A 22,821-nucleotide genomic window follows, 5' to 3' on the forward strand; every position below is an offset into this window, starting at 1 on the left:
AACGGATGGCGTAGGTAATTGTCTCAATATCAATGCAAACTGGATTTAGTTGGACCCATAGGAGTGGCTGGATTGTAGCGCTGGTGAGTAACGAACCTCTACTACTTGCCCCCCATCATGCAGAGTCATTGTAGGCATTTAATTAGTCACATGCTGCGCCCCAGAGACAGACATGGACACAGGATCTCTTATAGACACAGGCGCGCACAGGTTACTCGCGCAACGGATGAAGGCGAAGTGGGCAACAAAGTGAAGGCAGCAATGTGGCTGGGCGACAGGGCAATGTAGAACGGATGGGGGTGACAATAGCGTTGGGAAGAGAAGGAAGAGGGGGGGGGGGGTGTAAATAAAACTAGATACGAATTTCATCCATCACCTTGTGTCCCCTCTTGTCCCTCTTGTCTCACCCAGCAGCTTTCTGCTCCATTATATTCCGACGAAGGAGATGGACATACTGAATCCGAGCGAAGAAATAAGCTGGCTGGCAGACAGCATCGACTAGCAGCAGACATGCACAGCATGGACTAGCAGTAGTAGTAGTTGTAGTAGTAGTAGTAGCAGTAGTAATAGTAGTAGCACCGCCGCGGCACTGCTAGGGCGGCGGTACAAAGAACTGGACGGTCCAGCAGATTCTCGTTCGCCAGCCCGTTTACCGGGCAGAACCTGGCCGAGAATCCCCACGCAGTACAATTAAACCTTTACCGCACTTGCTCTCGGTTTCCTTATAGCTGCAGTTGCGAAGCGGTGCTCTCTATCCGTGTCTGCCTCTCCTTTTTTTTTATCTTCTCGATTCTGTAGTCGTCAGTGTCGACCATCCTGGCAACAGCATCACTCCAAAGACGCTTTGATGTCGTCTACGCGGCACCACTTTCCACAATGCAGACAATACCCTTTTCTACCTCTGCTTGCTCCGTTGTCGACTCTTCACGGTTGCACCACACTGTCCTGATCAGACAGCCTGTCGGCTAGCCCAAGTGGGACAGTTTCGTCTCGGTCGCACAACGCTATTAACCCTTCTTGTTGTGTCGTTGCCAGGAGAGCGAAAACTGGCGGGTGCTGGTAAAGCAGCAAGGGTTTTTTTTTCGATCTAGCAATCAGTAAGCAAGTGAGTGAGTGGTTGTAACCTCTGACTTTTGGTTGGGGCCAAGCTCCTGCCAGCGGTCTTGGGGTAGCCGCTTCATCGCTAGTCAAAGCTAAGTGCTACTCGTGGGGTCCAGCATAGCTAAAATGAGCAATCACAATACAATTAATTCGGCAGCAGTAGCGGAGAAGCAAATTAAAAGGAAAACGCATTTTAAAATCAAACTCTCATTTAGTTGGTAGCACATCCGCCATCTAAATCCTTCAGCTTTCAGATTCTTCCACTGTTTCCCCAGGCGATCCTGCGCTGTGCTCCTTTTTAGTTTCTAGATCGTTGGAGCTCGTATGCATGCGCCGGCTATTGCAGAGTCGCCAATTGGCTTTGGTTCCCTGGAAGCTACAACCGCTGTTAGGGCAAGTCTAGCGCCTGGAGGCTGACTGGCCGGCTCCTCAAATGAACAGACAAAAGCAGACCCACCGCTCAAATAGTGGACTGAGACAGAAGAGACGGTTAATGAAATATTTAAACGTTTTGCTCCGCTTTGCCGCTTGCGGGGTCACTTGACGGCTGCTACCACCGCCGCTGCCTCTGTTCGGTCTTGCTAATGGCTCATCCCCTTCGTACTTGGCCCTCTTTGGTGGCCTGCTGTCGACCGAAGGCGTGCGTCCTGGAAGCGGCAGTACTCAAGGGCCGAACGCGACGACCTGCGAGACCTGACAGTTCCTCGTGCTAAGATATAAAGTCCCACACCCCATCTCCCCGCAGTTGCCCCTTTTCCTCCAAACCTGTCGTACGAAAAAGGAAGCAGAGCAGCTTCACTCAGCTCACACCATTGCAAGGACAACGATGTTGACTACCTTTTTGCTTTCTTTTTCGCAAAGAGGCAACTGTCCAGTGCTTGATATCGCACACGTCCAGCTTAATCGCGGCTAGCAGATAAAGAAAAAAGCAGCGAGCCAGAACCAAAAAATACATATCTATGCTAAGGACAATGTTACCTGGCGTCGAGGAACCTAGACCGGAGGATCATAACGGCCTCGCAGGTACTCTGCTTGAGCTGGACTTGGATGGAGTTGAACTTCTTATGGATGATCTGCACCATTCGCTCGATCTCCTTCGGCGTAATCGGGCGCGTTCGACTTTGTTCGCGAAGGAGGTTCATCACGTGTGTGGTGAACTCATTGCACGCCTGAAACGACGAGCACAGAAAATTCTTCACAGTTAGCGTCTAATAGTGATCCATTATTAGAGAAAACATACCACTACAGCATAGCTACGGCACTACAACAAAATGAGGTATCGTACTCAAATTTATAAGCACTCTGAACATCTGCTATATTGTCCTAGCCAACAATGTCTAGATCATATCGCAAATAACAAGGCAGCCATGAAGGATACTTAGGTCAGTACAAACTGGCACCGTTTCTGCGTCTTCTACTAAATATATAGTGATTGAAATAAGAGTGGCGATGCTGGAGATGGAATAGTATAATGCCGACGGAAAGAAGAGGGACCCCCAGGCAGCCAGCCGACCTAGCCCGAGCGCACATCGAACAGGGATCATCAGGAAAGCCCGCTTGCTTGCCAGCTTGCTTGCCTCCGCCGGGCTCTTTGCTTGCCAGTCAAGTCGAGCAAACCAAGCCTGTGAATGGCCTCGGTCGGTCGCAGAGTCGTCTCCTTTTGGCATCGGGATGGCCCTCAGGGCTCTTCCTCGCGATCCGTGGTAATGGGGCCCGGCGGCGGTTGGCCAGATAGCAACTATTAGGAGGTGGTGTGTCTGTGCGTCGAAGTCTCTGTCTATGTATGTGTAGCGCCATGTGTGTGGATAAGGGAAGGCTAGCGCAGCAGCGGCGTCGACTGCTGCGGCGGTGACGGCATGAGACGAACGGTCGAGCAGAAACCCTCCATCTACTCCATCCGTTGCTGCTATCCCCCGCAGCAGTAGCAGTTCGCTACAATCCTTCTATGCTTGAGCCTCTTCAACTTCCCCACTTCTCTGTGTATACCCCTATTTCCACCACTAGTACTACTACTATTAGGCTAAAATGGATCGTAGCCGGCTGAGTAGCCGGCTGCTTGCTGGTGGCCCGGGGCGCGTATTACCCCACTCATTCTATCATTAAGTGACGAGCTCCTACCATGTCTTCCCGTTAGGCTGCCGCCTCTTAGACAGCCTTAGTCGTTCAAAGTGTACTACTACTAGCGCTAGCAGCACTCATCTATACTGCTGCTACGACTACCCGATGACTCTGGCTTTCGGTACTTCCCGGCTTCCTCGTACAAACATGCGAACACACACACAGTGTACATGGGTACAATGCCAAAGAGCTGCTTAAGATATAGTTGAGGCAAGAATAGGAACTGCTGGTGCTTCAACGTAGCCTGGAACCTCCACCAGCCATGTTTTCCGACAGTCTTCCCGGAAGCTGTAGGAGAATAAGGTAGCATCCTTAGCCAGTTCTTATGGATTATGGTTTCACTTAAAGCACCATGAGCGAGGACGCAAATACATGCCGTTGCACCGTTTATCTGTATATAAACCTCTGAAAAGGTGTCGGAAGGCATGCGCTCGGATTTCCTGCAGTCTGATGACATAGGGTTTGGCGTAAAGCAAAGTAATATAACAGCAGCAATTGAGACAAAAACGGAACAGGTTTGAAGAGACACGTTTATTCCATCACACTCAGAGGTTCCCTCTGCTATCGCAGACCTGCTTTGCTTCTTCCAGAAAATCTAACGTTAGTCTGATTTAGTCTAAGCCGGTCTGGACCGAAACAGCTGTTCAGTCTTTAGATTTTTTTCGGGCCATGTAAGCTTCTTGTCAGATAGTATCTCAACTGCCTGCTTCTGGTGCCGCCGGTAGTCCAGTAGTTTATCTGAACAAAAACATGTCGGTAGCTCGTCTTCTAGGCAACTAAAAAAAAGCCTTTTGCTACGCTTTGTGTTCAACTGATGGATTCGCCTGCCTCTGCTGCTGCAGATGGCTAGATATGTTCATCTGTGCTTCTTCTCTCATTCTTAACCAGGCTTCGTCCGGCTAGTCTCTCCGTAGTCCCGAGGGACTCGACCTAGAGGATGACCTGAAGAGACGGCTGACCGACTGAACCAAAGCAACGAGGAAGAAACCGCGGGGATTTACGCCAATCCCCGTTAATTGAAAATTGCATAGATACCAAGCAACGGACAGACAGGCGCCGTATAGCTCCGCTGACGCCAGTTGGTTGTCCCGTCCCAAATGTTCTAGCTAGCGGCGCTATCGTCGAGTGAACCTGGTGCAGCTACAGCTTCGACTGCTATTCCTTTCGTTGGAGCTTTGATATTGCTGTTGAATTAATACACGACGCCTACAGGCAAACTCATAGACTCGTATGCAACTCACAAGCCTAGCAGGTTGGTGGCAAGAGAGCAGACTAGTTAATAGTCTAGAGGGTGGCCTCCAGTAACAGTCATGAGCAACTCCTTGTAATAGCTTCTTCTCGCCGGATAGTTTGGCAAGGTTAGCGACTTACTAGGGCTAGCGTCAGCGTGTTAGAAGCTCCAGCAGTTTCAACCTTCGTCCGCTCGTTCATCGGTTTAGCCTGGTCGAAAACGTAGCTGGCGCCGGCTGGTGACGCTTTAGATCATCCGTTTCAACTTGGCCAACCGCTTCGTTGGTAGCTTGGCCTACCCACCACTACTGCACCACTACCGATGCTAAGCTGCCACGTTAGCCGTGAGTTAGCACACATCGAGTATAGCCAAATAGGAGGACATTACGGCCACCTGGACAGCAGATCGGCAAGCCAATGCCGCCAGCGGTGGTGTGGCGGCCGTTCGTTGGCGCAACGATGCACTTTCCCAAACCAGACGTTGACGAAGACGACGACCAGTTCGCTCCGGGACACCACCACTCCCGTGTAAAGAATCCCTCCACACCGAAGTGGTTGTATTTATTATAGCCTGTTGACTCCTTGACCATGCTCCGTGTCCCCTGGTCCGCTGTGCCACCCCCAGCAAATACCCCTCCGTTTCCCCTCTATCGAACGAACCAACCAGACGGCTCGCTGCCCGATCAACAATTGCTACCAACCCATGTACATCACAGGGACTGTCAAGCCAGACCTAGCTAGAAAGTATATTAAACCCTTAAATTACGCGTTCGACCTGCCAAGTCGACCTAGTTAGTACAAGTAAGAAACACCGAAGACGAGGCTACTGTTCCGTCCAATTCTAAGCAATTTTGTATCCGTTCTATAGACGTGTGTGTTATAGAACAACAGCAAAATGCAATACAGGGTTCTTACTTAGCTAGACGCCCACCGACGGACATTGGCCCTTATTAGTAGGAATTAACTCACAGCGAGCATATATATAATCAAAGACTAGTATATACATACAACTGTCCGCAGCAGAAAGAGACCAGAAAAAGTCGGAGACTCATAGAGGGTATGAAAAGTATGCCGAGGCAGTCTTTAGTTCAGCAAGCCAAAAAGAGTCGTCCAAATGGAACAAGAGTGAGCCATCCAAGTACCATGTGCGTCTATGCGAATGCTAGTAAGTGGACGGGATAGTTAACAGAAAAACCAAGCCTCGATAAGTGTCCCGAGAACAACGAGGACATGCAGGAAAATTCACATCGCACAAAGACAATAGCGTCAATGGCTTCAGCCAGCGATAGTTTTCGGGGACGGCGGCGGCTCATATAGAAGGCAGACAGAGACGGCTGCCCCTGATGGCAATCATACACAGCAGTGGCGGTGGAGCAAGTAAGCTCTCCAACGCAGGCACCAATATCTCGCGTTCGTTTTGGCCTGCCTTGTTTCGCATCGCACTGCCTGAATCGTTCCTGACTCGTAGTCGTCTGTAGCCCGGTCCACATAAAAATCATCATCGTCATTCTCGTTCCCGCAACTGCCGCCGACGAGCCACCGGCAGCAATTCATGATTATGGTCTTGCTGATGATGCTGATCAAGTAAATGCACGATCATTATATACCAGAGGGGTCTATGTATGTGGCCAATGGCGATATAGGAGAAAGCAGCAGGATTAAAACCAGCAGCAACAGTCACAGTAGAAGTAGTCGGGGCACTTTGATTTTTTATGCCATCCATTGCACGAGAACGGCACAAACGAACGTAGGAGAAAGAATGGAGTCTGGTAAGACGTAGTAGCAACAACTAATAGCAGCGGCAGCAGCACCAACAGTTGCAGCACAGAGCTGCTGAAGACGTCCGCCGACTCGTCTCCATCGCTGACGACTTTCTTTCCATCGGTTCTCATGATAATGACATGAGCTCAATACTGCCCTGTTGACTCTTGACTGAATTCCTATCTTGCACCTTCGTATGTCGCTACTTTTCAACTGGAAGCCTAACGCGGAAGCCATCACTGTCCCCTGTATAGAACATACTCTCCGTGCTATATGTCGTGTATCATATGTTGTAGAGGAGGGCCAACTGTTATCCAACCGCTAGCATTTTCAAGCGGTAAACGTGTAAAGCATATTTTTTCTTAATGATTTTCTTGATTTTTTTTCTCAACTTGTGTAAGGCTCTGCTCGTTCAATCAGATTTCGTGTTCGAGCCTGTCAGGTTCGTATAGTATATCGACAGAATATTGTGCAATTTCGCCAGCTCCAAAATACACTTTAAGTCATAGCTATCCGCCTAGGTATGCGGCAGGCCAAGTGCAACCCTATCTCTTCAGTCTCATAATTCACATGAAAAGAACGAGCGGCTGAGATTGAGAACAACATGCATGTATGGCCATCTCACGCGGCGTCGACCTAGCTTGGGACGACCACTACCATTACCCCGACAACAACAACGACGCCAACAATGATAAAGGGTTTGTGCAGGCGAGTGGGGGTGTGTAACGTGTCTGGCTTATGGTTGCTTGTCTCCCATCACCAGGGTGTCTAGCAGTAAGCATGTGTCGAGTATAAGCTTCCTTCTGCTCGTTGATGATGCCCGCCTGACGGGAATGTGTCGACGAGTTGTTTGCCGATGTGGTAGTAGTCGTCGTTGTTCGCAGCTCGATTTCGCTCATGACGCACAACAAACGGCGGCCCAACGAGCCCTAGCTGAATCGAGTCAAGCGCAGCCTAACACATTTTCAATGGAGAGACCCCAACGGAGAAAGAGCAAGGCAGAAAGCGGGAGAATGCAGGCCACCTCTTTTGCAAGCAGATACACGTAGATGTCGTACATACATATATACATACTCGAGCACTTCCATTCTCCATCGTATCTCTGTAACACTGCATCAACAACAACCCTATCTGTCTTTCACTTTCTTTCGCTTTCTGAAGCACGGGCGACTCGTTCCTTGGACACGGTTTGGACAGGAGTAACTTCCACACACCGCAAGCCTTTACTCCCTCAAACAAGTTCAATCCATTTCCATCCCCTTGCTTCGTTCCCCCTTAGCTGAGGTAGCAACAGCAGCAGCAGCAGCAGCAGCGGATAAGTGAGTAAGGAGCAGTTTTTGTTTATTGTGCGATAAGAAGCAGAGACGCTGGCAGCAGAAAGCCGGCACTCAGTCGATGCCTGAGTGCGCCGCTTGAGCGAGACGATCCAGCAGCCTACATTGACCAGTATACCTCGAGTTGTCTGGTCGCCTCTGCCGCTACTGTTTGCGATCCAAAGCCGCCGTCCTGCGGAAGGCTTCGTGTCGTCTAGGCACGCGCCAGGTGCATGATGCTGCTGAAGCCCTTCGTGTACACAACCCACCTTATCTGTTCCCTGTCCGGCTGTTGTTGTTGCGTATGTCCGTCAACCTCCTTCAATCTATATTACCCACGAACACCGGCGTCTAGCCACTAGCACATAAAAGTAGTACTAGCTATTTACACATAAACGGACGCATACGATGCGTTTGTGCTGTACAGATGCACGCAGCCATTTCCTCTCTAGCTTTCGTGCTCTTTTTCATTCTTGTTTGCTTAAGGCGAGCAAAAAACTCGAACAGACAAATAGCGTTCACACCCATATTGGGGGTCGGTTCATACCTGCAGTAGCACCTCACCATTGCTAGCTGACAACACTTCTAGCTGGCAAGCAGAGCTAAGCAATATTTTAGTAGATCGACCAATCGCATTCTGTTTGTTTCTATTAGAGACTCCGTTGCGTTCGCTAGATGGATGCACTTGGACGCGGACACATGTATGCACCTCTACGGTAGATCTTCGGTGTATACCTGATCCATTTGGCAATAAAGCTTCGCTTTTGGGCATCCCGTCGTTGACTGATGTTACCTAGCTTAGATCATTACGTTGGATTTATCACTGCTGTGGTTCCTGCTGGTGAAATCAGGTCGGTTTACGTTTACTAACGACGAACTACAATGCTGTTGACAGTTGTGGAAGTACGTTATCCTTGTTGCGGTGCCGTGACAACATCGAGGATGAACCGTGACAGTACAAAAGCTCTGGAGAATCAGATCTATGCCAAAAAGCAGTAGCAGTAAGAAATTTAGTGGTATTTCTCTTTAATTTCTGTGCGAGTTTTAGTGGTAGTTCTGTAGGGCTAGTACCTAGTCCCGCATTAGGTAGCTAACATAGTAAAGCTGCCAACCGAGAAATCACTAGCATATTATGGGTTGGTCTAGCATATTATGGGTTGAGAAGTGAGCAATCTAGCTGACAATAGTAAATCAGTCTGAGTCCAAAGCAACAAAAGGAACTTGCCTAGTACTGTTACCTTTCTCACCTCCCGCAGAAGGCTAAAGAGAAGTAATAATATGGAGGATGGAAGTTTAGTGGGACGAGAGAGGGTAGGCGTCAGCCGAGTCCGTTTGTTTCTACTGATAAAACATGAGATTTCGAACAGTTGTAGAATCGCACATTTCCATCAGCTCCGCTCCCGCTTTCTCCCATTATCACGCCCAGGAGCACATTCGCAGCAGTTTCTGTCCTGACAACAGTTGAAAATGACAAAGAAAGGTGTTGACTCTTTTCGCGGGACGCCGAAACGTTCTATGGGAACGATCAAGACATCAGCCATCAGTATGTGGTACAAATACAGACGTGCAGGTGGCCGCGGTGCTACTTATGACGGTGTAGCTGTTATATGGCTGCAGTTGCATTGCGTGAGCCGTAATCGTGATTGTACCTAGTATATCGGCGGTTGTAGGAGCAGCCATTCGTAGAAAATCGAAACGTCCGGTTGTCCAATTGCTTGTAAATCCAAGTCGCTATAAATTAGGACGCATAGCGCAGCAAACAGCAGTTCGATTGCCTCTGCAGGGACGGCAACAGCACCGCTAGCATATCGCATGGCAAAAGCAGCGGTACAACTCAGTCCGTGCAACGGAACAACTCGTAGTGCAGTTGCAACGTCAGTGACAACTACAATTTGTCGACTACTTGTCCAGTTGTTGTTGTTACGCTAGTCATTCGTAAGCATCCGACAAACTGAACGTGCCCAAGGGACTCAGGGTTTCCTTCGCTCTCTCTCTCTCTCTCTGGAAATGCAAAGTTCGACTACTCTGGTCTACGGCCAGAGAAAAACCGCCAATCGGATCCAATTTAAAGGTGTACGGCCGTTGGACGCAAGTGGTTAGCTACAAAACCAAAGTCTATATAGCGAACGTCACAACATGGGCGTTCAAGAACAAAAAGAATGGAAATGAGCAGAAACTCGACGGAAATACCTACTGCATACGCCAAGTGGTTCCCTTAGGGGCACTCTTATCTACGAATGTTGGCCAACTGGCTGTATGGCAAAGTCACCAGCAACAGCTCATTGAGGGAGTTACAGGGACTGAAAAGGGAACCGACTAGAAAAAAATATGCGTAGGAGATATCCCGAAAACCGACTGAGGAATCGACAAACAGCTACCAGCAACAAAATACGATCCACGGACACTTTTATTGTCGTGTGCCGTTGCTACTCCCCCCACACCCAGGATTTCCCCCATCGCTGTTTTGCTTGGCTCGCATCTCCAACATTACAGAACCGGCCAATCGTCCGACCCCGATTGAGCGTGGGCAGTTGCGATCTGTGCGGCGAGCACTGATGGCTCTGTAGGGTCCTAAAGTCCGACTACGATCCTCGAACGTTGAGGCGGCAGCAGTAGCAGCAGCGACGACTGGTTGCAGGCTGCTAGCGTCGCCTCCATCTTCAACGAAGGCGAACTTTCTTCCCTCTTAAGCGGTTGGCGCTCCCGATTTCCCGTTATCCTCAAGCACATTCTGAAAATTTCAATTGGCGTTGAAAGCGAGAAGAGCCCCAGACCCCCAAATAACTGTCGGCTCGTCGCCTTTGCGCCGATCCAATGCGACCGACGAGACTGGGTACCCAAAGACGTCGTTATGTTCTCAAATAGCCTCTTGGTCGCTCAGGCCGCTACCAGCAGCGAAATAAAAATAACTTATAGCCATACAATGCCAATGGCCTTCCATGTTAGTGTCGATGCTGCTTCCGCATGGCCACGGCCAACGACGTAGAGAAATGAGAAGGGCCAACAGTGGGCCATTTGACTGACTGCAGTTGAGGTAAATCGGGCGATGGCGACGACCCAAGTGGCCGGTCCCGTACGCACTTACCTAGGCGTGGAGAAAACGAGTAAAAGCTTTTTGGTCGGTCAATCGATTCATCGCTTCGTCACTCATTGGCACTCACGCGCTGGTACCAACAACGGTTGCTCCAAACTCATACAAGCAACCCACAACTTTCAATGATGACACATTTTCTCTTTCTCACTCCCTCTGTTTTTTCTCTCGAAAGAGAAAAAAGACACCTTACACAAACCTATCCATCGCGCCTTGGGAAGCTTGTTGAATGCCTGCACTATGGTTATGTCTTGTGTAGTTCCGTAACAGGGCCGGGAGAAAGGCAGTAGCGCCAACAGTAGACGCACTGGTCGTATCGTATCTTGTCGCCGTAAAGCATTCATCGCAGTCCGGTATGCTTTTGTTGCGTCCGACGCCTGGAGGGCGTTCGGAAGCGGCTAGGCGGCTCGTGCCCCACCGATTCGTATTGGGTCGCAGTGGATGCCGACAACAACCAACGGAAAGACAAGCAGCAGTTACAGGTTCAGCCCATGGATACGGTTGAAGCCGAAGGACAAGCCCGACCAGTTGGGTTCGCTGGGTGACCCGAGTTACTCCAGGAGGGTTGCTCCTGTTTGGCCAAAGGGCGTTTCACTCAAATTCGATTACGGAAATTGGATTGTTGACTCGACAATGGCGACGAAAGTGTGAGACTTACGAGTGACTAAGTGTGAGACGGATAATAGTACCAGTGAGTGTCAGCATGAAAGAGATAGAGAGAAAACGATGAAAGCCATGGATCGGATGCGTCGGCTGCAGCGCCGTTGGCCAACAGCCTACTACTGAGATGTATTAGTAACCTAGAGGATACAGATAAAATGATCGCTAAAAAGTCGACCTATCTATTCATCAGTGGGAACAGGTCGTAATCATTATTCACTGGCTCACTGCATGATGCGGGCACAGCATTCGGACCGTGCATGAAAATGACGAAAATTTGGGATATGTAACTTAGCTATGTATTTTTGAGCTCAGTGTATTCTGTTCATGTGTTGCACTCATAGTCGAACGGTATTGTTAAAGTGAGTGTAGTTGTCGCCCTCTTTCTTTCCGGTAGTTTCGTACTCCTTAGCAATCGCTGCTATTATGTATAGATAACACGTCTATTCTGACGGATATAACAATAAGGAAGCCTCCCATCTCCCGCACATGCAACGTCTTTCTTGAATAGGTGCGGTCGAATTAGGTAGAAAAGGCCTAACCCAGCCAATGGTGCGGCCTACGACGCCTGCCAGCTTTTCCTAGCTTTGGGTTGGGTTAGAGACTTTAGGTGTAGGATCTTTCACGCCACTCCCAAGGGTAAACAATGGAGTGGTTGACAGGACGAAACAAAAGGTCACACACAACAGAACAATGCATCCCGGCAGCGGCAGTAGAACAGCAGAATACGTTGGGCCCTTCCTTCTTACCCCATCGCCCCCTTCTTACTAGCCTCCCTTCTCGGTTCGCTCGGTTCTTGGCTTGCTTGCGCGGCTAATACAAGATCCTGCTACGGGGCTGATGCTGCTGCCGCTGCTGTTATATACACAACGCCACACACATATCCGCGATATCCTTAATATTATCTCAATGTCCAGTAAACCAGTTCTTGCCAGTCGTCACTACTATGTCTATGGGTCCAGAGATTAGACTCTGGCTGCTGGTTAGGGCCTTAAGACCCGCAGGCAACTGTTCTTCCCCTGGTTTCTCTAGGGAATAGCTAGGTAGATAGGCAAACTCGGCATCAGGAATCGGGTACACTTGGGGAGCACTCGGGCCCTGGTCTCCGTCGTCCTGACCGGTCCTAGTCGATCTACGGTCGCAGGAACTACGACCACCGTGCGGACTCTGGTGGGAGTAAAGAGACGACTGCTAAATGGATCTCCGATAATCTCCCTTCTTCCAATTCGTCGCTCTATTTCTTCTACGCGGTCCACCAGCATTTCACGGCCTTCCGACCCTTCGCTCGATGGCTGCTTCTTCCTTCGTCTCGAACTCAACGTCAAAGAGACGGTGGCATGACCAATGGTGTGCTTTGACCAGGTCAGGCAGACGTCTCGCAGCCTTTCCTGGCAGCACCGACGTCTTGTTGGACGACGAGTTAGTAACCGCTGGTCTAGCCTTGCCTTGTCCAAACAAAGGACCAAGGAAGAGTCGTTAGTCGGCACCAGCGGCTCCTACGAAAATACTAGTAGAAGTAGTCGCGTTAGTACTAGGAACGGCCGCAGTAGCGGTCGTATTGGCATGGATCGCATCGGGAGCGAGTACACAACAGAAGGGAGCAGGCGGGGATCGACGGGTTGGTTGGTTACAGGAGGACGAGTCGACACTATCAGGACACGGGGAAAGGATACATTCATCCCGAGTAAACAAAAGCCGGCTGCCATGCCGATATATGAGCGACGAGATAACAGGATAATGCTTACGGCGTGTCGAGTCTGAGTAGACAGATGAAGCCCTATTATTAAGCAGGCAAGCAGCACATGGGATAGCTAGACAGCAAGAACTGGTAGGCAGTGCAGCGTCAACTAAAGCGGAGGCGGCGTGCAACTTAACCCGACCAGGGCAGCAATGCTCGTAGTCGCCGTCCAAGTAGATAGTTCCTCGTTCCATACTACTTCATAGTGCCATTCCCGGTCGACGCCCAATGCTTTACTACTATCCTTTCTTCTACCCTTTCTTTCCGTCGCTACCGGTAACGCTCCTGCCAACCTGCGTTCCTAAATTCCCCTCCGTCTTCAATGTTCTCCTTTTCATCCAACGAAAAAGCGAGCCACAAGGCCTACCAAGCCAGTCCGCCTGCTTAGTCGTTTGCTCTTTGTGGCGTCAGACGGCAGTGGCGAAATCGACAAAGCTGACGTTGCTCGTGTGCGTCTACAGGACAACCAACGATTCCCGTTTACACTGGCTGGATGAGCCCTGAAACGAGGGGCACTTTTTTGTGACTCCTATGTCCTTCCGTGCTTTAGTTCTCGCGTGTGCCTCCAAGCAAGCAAGCGAGCTAGAACAATGCATGATTAAATGCGTCGTAGGTGAAGCGGACGACCCCCGCCTGCCGCCTGCCGACTTTGCCATCGGGTTGGATCGGATATATAAGCCATCCTTTATGTGTCCTGCGACAAAACTATGTAGTTGCAGAAAGACTAGGTTGGGCAAAACGTGCAAGAGCGCACTGGTCAAGAACGCGCTGGCTGGGCACAATGAGTACGAGAAAAAAATCCAAGGAGGACAAGAGAATAATGATAAAGGTGCCGATCAACGGTTTAGAGGTCGTAGTACTACGCACAGGAAGATATTGTATTTTCCCCCGACAAAGCTTAACTCACATATAATCAGTAAGATAGGCCTGTGTTGCGTTGTTCGTGGTCGTCGACATTGCAATCGTCAGCGTCTCTGGTATCCCGACCCCACACACTGCAAAAGCGATTTGTTGATTCAAAACAACGACAGAAAGGAGGTAGAAGAGATGTCAAGTGGTTTAAAAGAGCTGGTGGCGCTCAACTTGCTAGGCAGTGCCCTTGCTCCTCCGCATCGTACTGCTGGCGAATGATAGCCCTTAATAAATCACGTAGCGGCAGATGGACGCAGGACATCGCAATCGGAAGGGCAGAAAGAAAGCGGGATTTTGGCTCGGCCCGACACCACAACACGAGCGACGTTTCAACCTGATAAGTTTTGAACTAACACTTTCAGTTACTATGGTACATCGGAGCGCTAGATTGGAACACGACGGGAAGCAACGTGTCCGATCTACCAAACGTCAACATTCGCCAATGATTATAATACATTTTACGTTGTTCCCTTTGCTACAGAAGTAATAGATGTACGCAAATATGTACGATAAAACTGGAGAAAGCTATATAAAGTTCTTCTCTGGACGATTCTTTTCTTTTATTTTCCCTATTGCCATGCCGCCTATGAGCACTTGCTTCGTCAATTCATCGCAACTCGATGGAGTACTAACAAAATCACATAAATCGATCGACGAATCTTATTGGATGTACGAAATAATAACTTCACAAAAACCAAAAGTCAGACAATCATTAAGGGAGTTGAAGTGCAGAGAAGTAATCTACCAGGCGAGATGTGCAAGTAGTCTTGCGCTTAAGTACTACTATATTTTACGATTTTACCCGATCGACACAACTTATGGCTTTGTATTGGCCGCCATGTTAGTCCGAATGTCCTTGGGCTTTCTGAATTGGAGTTAACGAAGCGAGCCGGAATCGAACTGCGTCAATGGCCCTCGGAAAACCCGGTCAATGTGAGCACCGCAGCAGAAGCTCATGGTTTTGGATCGACCAAGGGGAGAGTTTGATATCCACTATTCATTCTCGTTGGTTGGCCTTGTCTCCCTGAGCCGCCCATCTTACTGCATTCTTAGTTTCGCTCTATCCTTAGTTTTTTGACCACTGTCCAGTTACCATTAGCACGCCGTAGCTGCGGACACTCGCGGAGATATCACCAACTCCCTTTTATTTAGTCGTTCTCAAGTCCACTACAACACTATCATTGGTTTGGTAGTACTTTTCCCGATACTCAGCCGGTGAGACCAACGAAAGGTTGGCTTGCTTCTGCGTTCAACAGCCAACTTCAAGATCTGGCCGCGTCAAGACTCAAAGCTCGGACATTATCCGGCAAGACGAGAGCATATCGATCGAACTCGACCGCCTGAGCGATGCGTGTATACGAAATGGATCCATGTCGATGTTGCTATAGCTCTTGCTCTGGCCGCCATCGACGCCGCCACTGTCCAGCGCGATCGGCTCGACCGACCAAGTGAGAACTCACTGGAGCGTGCAGAAGCAGCCGCCGCAGTCGAAAGAGGCCATAAATACAAAAGACGACGGCAGCAGCAGGCAGCCATCCAGGTCATCAGACACAGCGAAAGAGGGATCGAGCGCAGGCGTCTCTAGGTCGACTATCGAGGGGGGCGCTAGCACAGTCGATTGGTGGGCCGGCAAGCAAGCTGGCAGGTCGGAGTACAGTTCCAAATAGGGCACAAAACAGCGCAATGGTTGACGAGTGATGAGTGACCACTGGTCAGTCCTTCGTTTCATTTTCGGGGCCGTTTTGCACTTCAAGCGTCTCCTCTATTCCGGGAGTCACTCGGTCTCGACATCAACAACAATAAAAAATGGCCATGGGTCAGCGCTATAGACGAAAGGTAGAGAATGGTCAAGCAACACTTCCACTGCATTGCTGGCCAGGAGCTTCCATTTACTCGACTAGCGGTTTCCCTAGTGAATGTTCGCTCGCTCGTTTCGCTGCAGCTACTTACAACCATCCACTGCACTGCTACGCAGACTCACTGATACCACCACTACAACACGGCCGCTGTTGCCGCCGACATCAGGGCGACGACTAGCGGCGATCACTCGTTACTGTCGAGTGAAGTTCGTCATCAATAAGAAAAGCGAACTCGGTTGAGGAATCGGCAAGCGATTGAGGGGTCAGGATTTGGATCGTTACCCCGCCCCCACCCTCGCAGCAGCACGCTGCCTGCCCCATTGTCTCACTGTCTCCGGCATGTCTAAGAGGATACTCAATCGACTTCGTATTTTATTCGTCTTCTTTTTGTCGTCGTTGTCTTTTTTGCTTTTACGGTTGACGCCTGACCGGTCATCATATTTCCTCTTCAAGGTCTTCCTTTCAGCTCTACAATGATCCTGATTTAGTATTGTGTTTTCTGTTCGTTTCTGATTCAGTCGATTACTGAATTACAATCATGGAAATCGCTGTACACAGCCACCACTCCAGTATATATCAGTGTATATATAGTAACGATACACACTCGGTATTTGAGAGTTCGCACACACGGCCAGGCCTGTCGATCCAAGCCATCGAGACGCCGCGACAGCGACCGATCAGGCGACCCAAAGACGACAAGAGCTGAATCTTTTAGACAGACTGGACAGTGCGCGAGTTCGATGGTAGCAGCGTGGTACGGCAAAGGCAGCACCAGGCCGCGTACGACCGACAAAAAGGGAACAAGACAGTTCTCAGTAGTAGGAACAACGCGAAAAGTAGCAGCAGCGAAGCGGCATGGCGAACGGAAGTTAGCTGAACAAGGATTTATAAAGGAGTCAAGTGGTTATCAGCGACGTGAGCAGGCTTTGCAAGCACCTCTTGGTTCGTTCGCGGCGGCGCGGGATCGGAAAGAAGCCAGGCATCTGCCGAGTTCTCCTGAGATGCAAGAGGACACTCTGTACAGAAACGGGAATTTCAAGAAGGGAGAACATTCAACGAGAGAACATCTTCACACGGCAGCTTTGTTCACGGAACACAAAGAGAGAGAAATGTTCGTTCCACGCAATGCGTTGGTGACGATGAAGACACCCTTACCGCCTACCATTGCTACCAACCATCCGAGCGCAGGAGTAACCTGGATCGTGCAGCCAAAGGCCCTCACTCACCAAGACCACACTGAGCCCCCATAGACTGAGCTCATCTTAGTGTATCGTGCACTGCAGCGCTCCAACTTGGTCTATTGTGAATTTCGTTTATATTTGCCCTGCGGGTAGGGCACTGTGGGAAAAGAAAAAGGGGCGGACAAGGGGCAGAGAATAGGAATTGTAACTTTCATGCGCCTTTGCCGCCGCCGCAGCCACCCAGGTTGGCTGGCTGCGGAGCTCTCGACCGGCTGGGCGCTACGGCACTTCTGAGTAGTACAGCGGTATCTATGAACATTATCTTCAGATGTAAGCGCTCTAACATAGCACCATTACCAACTCCACCAACGCGACCACGAAAAGCTTTTGCCGTCCGCCCTTGCCTCTCCCCAGTGCTTCTTTTTTTGCATTGCTTGCTCAGATGCCAGCCACCAATCCCTTCTTTGGTTCTTGGTTGAAAGCGACTCAGGTGACCTACGATTTGCGGGGATTCTCCGTTTTTCCTAGCTCTCAGTCCTGACACCGACTGAGTTTCCCTGGTGCGCAGAAGGGATCACGACAGCCACTAGCGGCGGCTGCGGTGAGATCACCGACTACTACTACCGCTTCTGCTACGAGTCGCAGCACTACGATGAAGATGAGACCTGAAGCTTAGCGATAGGACAAGATTTTCGCATTCCACCTCCCGCACTTACGACGAAGGAGCTGCGAAGCGGATCCTGTAGTCATCGGAACCAGCCACGCCGGATCCAAAAACCCCACCAAGAAAACGACATTTAGAATCTGCTGCTGCCGTTGCCGCCGCCACCAATCTTACACACCGACAGTCCGTCCGTCGCGCCGTGCTTGCGTGTCTAGCGAGCGTGCTGCAATCCGACCTCAGCCTTCAGCCTGCAAGCAGGGAGCAGCTTTCCCCGTTGGAGCAGCTCTGCTACCCTATTTGCCAATAATTGGCACCAAATACCCCACTAGTTCCCTGTTTGTCAGGCACCTCACGCTCCACCTAATATAGGCTTCGAAGGTAAGCCTCGTCGTACACAAGTATACAACAACAACTACACATAGAGACACGTAGACTAATACAACGGAACAACGTATCGCAAGAAGCGTACAACCATTTCAGAACCATGTTGAACATATATATTGTACAATGTGACAAAAAAGGCATTCCTGCAACATGCATTATATTAACGCTACCTAAGAATTTGTAGGGTAATCTTTATTTTATTGGGTTTCAAACATGTCATCTGTTTTGATAATGTAATTGGCTTTAGCTTCAATGACGGTCTTACTGCTCAGTGTAAAGCTTACCATAAGCGGATATTTCCTTAATCCTTGGTGGGTACCCAGTAGATCCACTAACCATGTAGTGAGCAATACTTTAAATGGTTCCTTGAATAAATTCGTGTAACTATGTCACTTCACTGTGATGTCCAAGAAAAAAAGCATTGATGCTGCTAGCCAGTCATTATCATCATCCTTTTACCACCGATGAGCTGCTACTGCTGCTGCTGCTGCCACGGCGCCATAGTGGCCCTTGAATAGTTGCTCGTTGATTACTGCTGCTACTGAATGCAGTTATACGCGCATGCTCTTTCTCCAGGAAGACGCGAAGCTTTGCTGGGCCGACCGGTCCTTTTTTCTTTCCTTTCCCCTCCTCTGCAACTCTATCTTAGGCTAGACTCGCCGGCTGGCCTGCATGCTAGCTACCCTCTTACGATGCCGACATCCAGCAGTCGCGGTATTTCCGGTCGGTCCACACGGACAGATGGACGGACGGACCACCATTCCCTAACCCTTAGTCTTCATTCTACTAGATTCACCAATAGCACCCCGAATGCATTAGGGCCATATAAGCAGAAATAGTATGGAAGACAGTAGTTGGCATTCGGCTACTTTTGCCGCTGTCGCCGCTTGTCGATAGATAGAGAAAGGGATGTACAGCGACGATGGATCGGGGGGTAGTGCGAAGGGGAACTAGAAACACTCAATACAACGCCATCGCCATAGTTGTGTTATGGTGTGCGGCCTGCTATGTCAATGGCTTGTGACAATATACCAATGACTTACCCCAATGCTGTAATGCGACAAGGACGGCAGAGCAAAACGCAGCAACCGGTTGCAGTGCGCAAGGTGCTTATCACAGTCGCGATCGTCTAGCCGTGGCAGGAGCAGAAACCTTAACTACGAAGAGTAGCATTTCCTTTAGCGCCTTTCCGCCTTGCCCCCGCAAGGACTCTGAGAGAAGAAAAAAGGAGCTGCAACATCGAAGAACAAGCGACGACGGCGAGCAACAGAAATAGTAGTAACAATAGTTGATAGGAAAAGCTTCGGCCCGTCTGTCCGTATCCCGTCTGGGTGGCCGATAGTTACAAGGACCACCGTTATAATTCGTTTTCGGGCGGTGGAGCAATTCTTTCATTTGCCTGCAGCCTCTAGCTGTACCAGTCAGCAGTTTGCCCACGTCGTTGTCTGATGTTGGAAAAAAGAGATTCCGTATGAGAGAACATTACCATCCATTGGCGGACCCCAAAAGTAGGCCAATAATCACAAGGCAGAAAACGAGAGAATGCTACGTTGCTTTCGGGATAAAGGATCGGGATGGCCTCTGAGCATGAGAACGATGGACAATCCTGGGTCGTTGCTTACGATTCAAAGACCCACGACAAGAAGATCTAACTGCAACTCGTTCCTCTCTTTTACTCTACTTAGGTCATCATGCTTATACCGACAACGCAGTAACTATCATACCTTTATTGTTGGTGGAAAAACAATATGATCCCTAGTTAAAGCAGTAGGTTTTCTATACAAAGATCTATTTACATAAATCGATAGCTTCCGATGAGGCCCATAAAAATAACTGAATCTGAAAATTAAGTTGTAGGTACTTGGCTTTTCTGTCAACTGTGTTTCAGCACCGTAAATTTTATGACCTGGGTACTCAAAACCTATAACGGTTGGACGTACACTTAGCCAAAACATCAAATCATGAAAATCACCACATACATGCAAGTTTCTAATCTAGTTGTAGTAATTGGTATTCTCCTTCCACGAAGTTTAGCTGGTTTTGATGGTGCAATTGGGTTCTCTCTCAAAAAAGAGTGTGCCATAGTAGTCACTACACTGAGAGCCAAAAACGCAAGAGACTAACGGAAGAAGTTGCCATCACAGCCGAACGACAATACCTCCCCGAAGCACATCTTCCATACACGGAGCGCCAACTCCGCGTGCCAAAATTCTCGGGATATCTGTTAGAACCAAGCTTCACAGTATCATCTTGCTTGGACCAGGCTGGAGAATTCAAATTGAGGTCTGCTGGTTCATCTGCGTGTCGCTTTCGTAGGTGGAACCCCGATCCCTCGCAATCATGACTACTACCCGAGAGCCATTACCCGAGCCAGTTGCGCGTAAGCAAAAGGCTCCTCTTTTTGCCTCATCTTCCTTCTATTACTTTGACCTTTTCTTTGTTCCTTCGTTCTTTTCTCTGCTTTGGCCTTCACCGGGCTTTAGCATCAGCATTAACCCTAACACTTGGTTTACCTTCGTCCACGCCATTTTCTACACTTCCCCTTTTCCTTCATCTTCTTCCAAGTCGTCAAAGAGCGAGCCGAGTAGCTTAGCTCGTGGTAAACGACCAACCGACAGACCGACAGCGAGAAGCAGGGCACGACAGTCTAACGCTACTGCCAACCACCCCTTCGACTCCCAGGGTCGTCTTCAAATCCTCCTTGTTTTTCGGTTCCTTCTCGTATCTCTTCTTCACTGTTCTTTTAGGCTAACTGGAGGAAAAATGGCGTGAAATTATAAGTGTTTAATTCCGCCCAACTCTGCCCCTGCTAACTGCTCGCTTGTTCTCATAAAATAATCGGCTCTCTGCCAGCGCTAACTGCCTGACTGGCTGGCTCGTTGGAGCAAACTGACGGTGAGGGGGAGTCTTGCCATGAGCAAGAAGGCAGAAGGCAAAGACTATAACCACTCTCTCACTGCCTCCGCCCCCACACGGCTAGCGATCGGCAACGGCACCCAAGAACGACATATAGGGGCAACATATAGGCGTGGGGTCATTTGTTATTTACAAAACACACTGCACATTATCTTATCAGAGGCATGGCGCCACTGCGGGATTGGAACTGCTGCCATTGCTTCCGTCGCGTCCGCAACGCTGACGCCGCCAGGGACAGGGGTTGTAAGTAGGGAGCGATAGGCTGGTGGCAATGCGCGGAAGACTGGGGACGACGATCAGAGTCGTAGCAAGCCACTAGCTGCTAGTCCCCGCTACGAGCCACTCGATCGACTCCTGTGGCAAACCCACTACGACCCCACGTACGGAAGGAGTTCGAGTTGGGGGAGTGAGGAGATAAATTGGCTTACAGTGCTAAATCAACGTTGCAACACAGTTCGGTGTCGGTCCGCCGCGAAGAAGCTTCATGCGCCTAGGACGAACAGGGCAAGTTGGATTCGATAAAGGCAGGATACGAACAGGAACAAGAAAAGAACGAAGCGCTACAATAAACGAAGACACCGTGGAATTGCAATTTTCCGTGTCAGATTTCGCATGAGTAGTAGCCGTGACAATGGCAGCGACCGACAGCGGCCGGCAGTGTCCTTATCACTCTTCACTTTTGCTCCTACCTTCCCGCTATCATCTTTTTCTTCCCTCTTTTGTCGTTTCACTTTTGATACAGCTGCTACCGTCGCCGCCGCCGCCGCCGCCGCCGCAATGACTACGACCACCTACATTTTCTTCGTCTTGTGCCACGCATTAGTTCTGAAGGTACGAATGGCTGTAGCAACAGTGATTCAGAATGGATCGAACCGAACCAAACGGATGAGCAGGTCATTTGAAAACTGATTAGCAGCCAGTGGTAATCTCCGAACAAAAAACGAATTTCACGCGCCGCGTTCAACGGCGTTACACGCCAAGGACACTGCTGGCGCATATCACTGTCGTTGTCATTGTGGTCCATATTTTTATCGCCGAAGGCTAACGCCTTCGTAATGAGATTGTCTGCTACCAAAGTCCTGCGAACAAGACTAACAGCGGGCTAAATTGCAGGCAGCAATTTTGTCCTTAGACTGACCTTACTGCGCGCATGATAGTTTTCTTTATTTGGATAAAACTATCTGAGATTCGTTCGACAAAAAACGAGCGGATTGTTTTTCATACAATGAACGTTTATAAAGGCAGGCCAGTAGGTCCAACGAAGGTCCAAGCGCAAAAGCGATCGATGCTAGTGTTTGAATACTTCGTAGTATTGCAAACGAACTTTCTTCCGACCCTGAAGTAGAAATCAACACAGTAGGCGACAAGTAAGACTGAAAGCTCAACAAATAAGGACCATTTGACTTCACCCGAAAACGATCGTATTCGAAACGTCTGCATAGCCTACGTATGCATATCTCACTAATGCAATGCAATGTAATAAATCAAAGTAATATTTATGCGTATGATTAGCATTTTGAGTCAGCATCTTACAGAGAGTGAGAAAACGGCGGTGAGCGAGCATTGAGCAGGGTGGTACCGGTCTCTCTTTTTACCCTCATACTAAGAGGAAACTCATGGAGCTCTACGGAACTGCTTGCGTTACACTAAGGGTTCATAGATTAATGGATACATAATTCAAAGCTGTGGCCTATTGACCAAAATGTGATCTTTCACCTTCTTCTTCTTCTTATCAAGTTGAAATAGCATTAATTTTCGCTGGTGCAAATGGAAAAAGGTCACCGTTAAATATACTCACTAGCGTGTCGAAACAATATAAACTACAGGCACCGTTTCCGATGGCAACAATAGATACAACCAATTAATAAACAAAGCTATTGGCTTAAATCCTCT

General features: G+C 49.3%; 1 protein-coding gene across 3 annotated transcripts in view; it reads right to left on the minus strand.

Moving 5' to 3' along the window:
• The window catches only part of exd (PBX homeobox extradenticle), a 316,119-nt gene that overhangs the window by 35,211 nt on the left and 258,087 nt on the right, over positions 1 to 22,821 (minus strand). For all 3 annotated transcript variants that reach the window (XM_086977975.1, XM_086977976.1, XM_022795208.2), the window contains one exon: positions 2,080 to 2,270. In XM_086977975.1, coding sequence (XP_086834101.1) covers positions 2,080 to 2,270 — 191 coding nt within the window. The remainder of the gene's footprint in view (positions 1 to 2,079; positions 2,271 to 22,821) is intronic.

This window comes from Varroa destructor, unplaced genomic scaffold (assembly GCF_002443255.2).
Source record: "Varroa destructor unplaced genomic scaffold, Vdes_3.0 BEIS01000001.1, whole genome shotgun sequence".
In the NCBI taxonomy this organism is placed as follows: Eukaryota; Metazoa; Arthropoda; class Arachnida; order Mesostigmata; family Varroidae; genus Varroa; species Varroa destructor.